Raw genomic sequence first — 5,000 nt, 5'->3', positions numbered from 1 at the left:
CTGACGCTACTACTGACACTACTGACACTACTACTGACACTACAGACAACGCTACTGACGCTACTGACAACGCTGCTGACGCTATTACAGACACTACTGACAACGCTACTGACGCTACTACAGACGCTGCTGACGCTACTGACAACGCTACTGACGCTACTGACGCTACTGACAACGCTACTGACAACGCTGCTGACACTACTACTGACGCTACTGACGCTACTGACAACGCTACTGACGCTACTGACAACGCTACTGACGCTACTGACACTACTGACGCTACTGACGCTACTGACAACGCTACTGACGCTACTGACACTACTGACGCTACTGACAACGCTACTGACGCTACTGACACTACTGATGCTACTGACGCTACTGACACTACTGATGCTACTGACACTACTGACGCTACTACTGACGCTTCTGACACTACTGACGCTACTGACACTACTACTGACACTACTACTGACGCTACTACTGACACTACTACTGACAGTACTACTGACACTACTACTGACAGTACTACTGACACTACTGACGCTACTACTGACGCTACTACTGACGCTACTACTGACACTACTACTGACACTACTGACGCTACTACTGAAGCTACTACTAACACTACTGACGCTACTACTGATGCTACTACTGACACTACTACTGACATTACTGACACTACTACTGACAATACTACTGACACCACTACAACTGACACTACTGACGCTACTGACAATACTACAGACACTACTGACACCACTACTACTGACACTACTGACGCTACTACTGACACCTGTGACGCTACTACTGACACTACTACTGACACTACTGACGCTACTACTGACGCTACTACTGACACTACTACTGACGCTACTACTGACACTACTGACACTACTGACGCTACTACTGACACTACTGACACCACTGACACTACTGACGCTGCTGCTGACACTACTGACACTACTACTGACACTACTACTGACACTACTGACACTACTACCTACGCTACTGACAATACTACTGACACTACTGACACCACTACCACTGACACTACTGACGCTACTACTGACACTACTGACGCTACTTCTGACACCACTGACGCTGCTACTGACGCTACTGACACTACTGACACTACTAGTGACACTACTGACGCTACTACTGACACTACTGACGCTACTGACACTACTACTGACACTACTGACACTGCTACGGACACTACTACTGACACTACTGACGCTACTACTGACACTGCTACTGACACTACTGATGCTACTACTGACACTACTGACGCTACTTCTGACACTACCGACACTACTGACGTTACTGACACTACTGACACTCCTGACACTACTACTGACACTACTACTGACGCTTCTGACACTACTGATGCTACTGACACTACTACTGACACTACTACAGACGCTACTGACACTACTGACACTACTACAGACACTACTGACACTACTACTGACGCTACTGATGCTACTAACGCTACTACTGACACTACTGACACTGATCATTATATCTCCTCTGTCCTCGTCTCCTTGTCTCCTCGTCTCCTCTGTCCTCGTCTCCTTGTGTCCTCGTCTCCTCTGTCCTCATCTCCTTGTGTCCTCGTCTCCTCTGTCCTCGTCTCCTTGTGTCCTCGTCTCCTTGTGTCCTCGTCTCCTCTGTCCTCGTCTCCTTGTGTCCTCGTCTCCTCTGTCCTTGTCTCCTCTGTCCTCGTCTCCTTGTGTCCTCGTCTCCTCTGTCCTCGTCTCCTCTGTCCTCATCTCCTTGTGTCCTCGTCTCCTTGTGTCCTCGTCTCCTCTGTCCTCATCTCGTCTGTCCTTGTCTCCTTGTGTCCTCGTCTCCTCTGTCCTCGTCTCCTTGTGTCCTCGTCTCCTCTGTCCTCGTCTCCTCTGTCCTCGTCTCCTTGTGTCCTCGTCTCCTCTGTCCTCATCTCCTGTGTCCTCGTCTCCTTGTGTCCTCGTCTCCTTGTGTCCTCGTCTCCTCTGTCCTCATCTCCTCTGTCCTCGTCTCCTTGTGTCCTCGTCTCCTCTGTCCTCGTCTCCTTGTGTCCTCGTCTCCTCGTGTCCTCGTCTCCTCTGTCCTCGTCTCCTCTGTCCTCGTCTCCTCGTGTCCTCATCTCCTTGTGTCCTCGTCTCCTTGTGTCCTCGTCTCCTCTGTCCTTGTCTCCTCTGTCCTCGTGTCCTTGTCTCCTCTGTCCTCGTCTCCTCGTGTCCTCATCTCCTTGTGTCCTCGTCTCCTTGTGTCCTCGTCTCCTCGTGTCCTCGTCTCCTCTGTCCTCGTCTCCTCGTGTCCTCGTCTCCTCTGTCCTCGTCTCCTCTGTCCTCGTCTCCTTGTGTCCTCATCTCCTTGTGTCCTCGTCTCCTTGTGTCCTCGTCTCCTCTGTCCTCGTCTCCTCTGTCCTCGTCTCCTCGTGTCCTCGTCTCCTCTGTCCTCATCTCCTTGTGTCCTCGTCTCCTCGTGTCCTCGTCTCCTCTGTCCTCGTCTCCTTGTGTCCTCGTCTCCTCGTGTCCTCGTCTCCTCTGTCCTTGTCTCCTCTGTCCTCGTCTCCTCGTGTCCTCGTCTCCTCTGTCCTCGTCTCCTCTGTCCTCATCTCCTTGTGTCCTCATCTCCTTGTGTCCTCGTCTCCTTGTGTCCTCGTCTCCTCTGTCCTCGTCTCCTCTGTCCTCGTCTCCTCTGTCCTCATCTCCTTGTGTCCTCGTCTCCTCTGTCCTCGTCTCCTCGTGTACTCGTCTCCTTGTGTCCTCGTCTCCTCGTGTCCTCGTCTCCTCTGTCCTCGTCTCCTCTGTCCTCATCTCCTTGTGTCCTCGTCTCCTTGTGTCCTCGTCTCCTCTGTCCTCGTCTCCTCTGTCCTCGTCTCCTTGAGTCCTCGTCTCCTCTGTCCTCGTCTCCTCGTGTACTCGTCTCCTTGTGTCCTCGTCTCCTCGTGTCCTCGTCTCCTCTGTCCTCGTCTCCTCTGTCCTCGTCTCCTCGTGTCCTCGTCTCCTTGTGTCCTCGTCTCCTTGTCTCCTCGTCTCCTCGTGTCCTCGTCTCCTCTGTCCTCGTCTCCTTGTGTCCTCGTCTCCTCTGTCCTCGTCTCCTTGTGTCCTCGTCTCCTCTGTCCTCGTCTCCTCTGTCCTCAGAGTGGGGGACGTGACTGAGGCCCAGTTCGTGTGCCGGACTGGTCCCAGTAACCGGACCGGTGACGTCAGACTTCGGGTTTTTTTCGGTAAGGCCGTAAGAAGCGTTTCCAACATGACCTTCCGTTACCTTGACGACCCTGTCATCACCGACGCCACGCCCGCGGAGAGCTTCTACGCGTAAGAGCCCGATCCTGACTGATGATAACGCAGCGTCTGGGGAATGTAACCCAAGTGCTAACGCTGTGACCGTGCTAAGTGCTAACGCCGTGACCACTTCCTGTCCTCAGAGGCGGGCGCGTCGTCACGGTGACGGGCAGGAACCTGGGCGTTGTCCAGCAGCCAATCATATCGGTGTGGGTGGAGCCTCTGGAGGTCCAGAGGGTGAAACGAAGAAGACGATTGGCTCTGCTCACTGCCAAGCAACAGCTGGTGTTCAACAGCTCCATGACAACGGTGAGAGCGCCGACCAATCAGAGACGAGTCAGAGACGAGTCAGGGACCAATCAGAGACGAGTCAGAGACGAGTCAGGGACCAATCAGAGACGGGTCAGAGACCAATCAGAGACCAATCAGAGACCAATCAGAGACGAGTCAGAGACCAATCAGAGACCAATCAGAGATGAGTCAGAGACCAATCAGAGACGAGTCAGGGACCAATCAGAGACGAGTCAGGGACCAATCAGAGACGGGTCAGAGACGAGTCAGAGACCAATCAGAGACCAATCAGAGACGAGTCAGAGACCAATCAGAGACGAGTCAGTGACGAGTCAGGGACCAATCAGAGACGAGTCAGGGACGAGTCAGGGACCAATCAGAGACGAGTCAGAGACGAGTCAGGGACCAATCAGAGACGAGTCAGGGACCAATCAGAGACGAGTCAGGGACCAATCAGAGACGAGTCAGGGACCAATCAGAGACGAGTCAGGGGCGAGTCAGAGACGAGTCAGAGACGAGTCAGGGACGAGTCAGGGACCAATCAGAGACGAGTCAGGGACCAATCAGAGACGAGTCAGGGACCAATCAGAGACGAGTCAGGGACGAGTCAGGGACCAATCAGAGACAGGGTCAAATATCAAACTATGCACCATGATGACTGTCTGTCTCCACCCGTCTGTCTCCACCTGTCTGTCTCCACCCGTTTCTCTCCACCTGTCTGTCTCCACCCGTCTGTCTCCACCTGTCTGTCTCCACCTGTCTGTCTCCACCCGTCTCTCTTCACCTGTCTGTCTCCACCCGTCTGTCTCCACCCGTCTCTCTCCACCCGTCTGTCTCTCAGGTGTCAGAGCGCTGCTCCGTCCTGTCGTCCTCTCAGATGACCTGTCTCACCCCCTCAGTGTCTCCAGAGGTCAAAGTGAAGGGCGTCTGGTTTCAGCTGGACAACGTCAGAGTCCACTACGAATCCATCAAGGTACCTGTCTGTCTCTCACCTGTCTGTCTCTCACCTGTCTGTCTCTCACCTGTCTGTCTCTCACCTGTCTGTCTCTCACCTGTCTGTCTCTCACCTGTCTGTCTCTAACCTGTCTGTCTCTCCACCTGTCTGCCTCTCCACCTGTCTGTCTCTCACCTGTCTGTCTCTCACCTGTCTGTCTCTCACCTGTCTGTCTCTCACCTGTCTCTCACCTGTCTGTCTCTCACCTGTCTGCCTCTCCACCTCTCTGTCTCTCACCTGTCTGTCTCTCCACCTGTCTGTCTCTCACCTGTCTGCCTCTCACCTGTCTGCCTCTCCTGTCTGTCTCTCACCTGTCTGTCTCTCACCTGTCTGCCTCTCCACCTGTCTGTCTCTCACCTGTCCGCCTCTCACCTGTCTGTCTCTCACCTGTCTGTCTGTCTCTCACCTGTCTGTCTCTCACCTGTCTGTCTCTCACCTGT

General features: G+C 53.8%; 1 protein-coding gene across 1 annotated transcript in view; it reads left to right on the top strand.

Annotated features, from left to right (window-relative positions):
• The window catches only part of plxnb3 (plexin B3), a gene marked incomplete at its 3' end in the record, with an annotated part of 28,403 nt that overhangs the window by 17,471 nt on the left and 5,932 nt on the right, over nucleotides 1-5,000 (top strand). Inside the window, exons 16-18 of the mRNA XM_083940915.1 lie at nucleotides 3,132-3,308; nucleotides 3,419-3,584; nucleotides 4,408-4,539. Of these exons, the coding sequence (XP_083797041.1) occupies nucleotides 3,132-3,308; nucleotides 3,419-3,584; nucleotides 4,408-4,539 (475 nt within the window). The remainder of the gene's footprint in view (nucleotides 1-3,131; nucleotides 3,309-3,418; nucleotides 3,585-4,407; nucleotides 4,540-5,000) is intronic.

The sequence above is a fragment of the Echiichthys vipera genome, assembly GCF_963691815.1.
Source record: "Echiichthys vipera genome assembly, contig: SCAFFOLD_116, whole genome shotgun sequence".
Lineage (NCBI taxonomy): Eukaryota > Metazoa > Chordata > Actinopteri > Perciformes > Trachinidae > Echiichthys > Echiichthys vipera.
The sequence above is the reverse complement of the archived record's forward strand: the minus strand, read 5'-3'. Positions and strand labels throughout refer to the sequence as shown.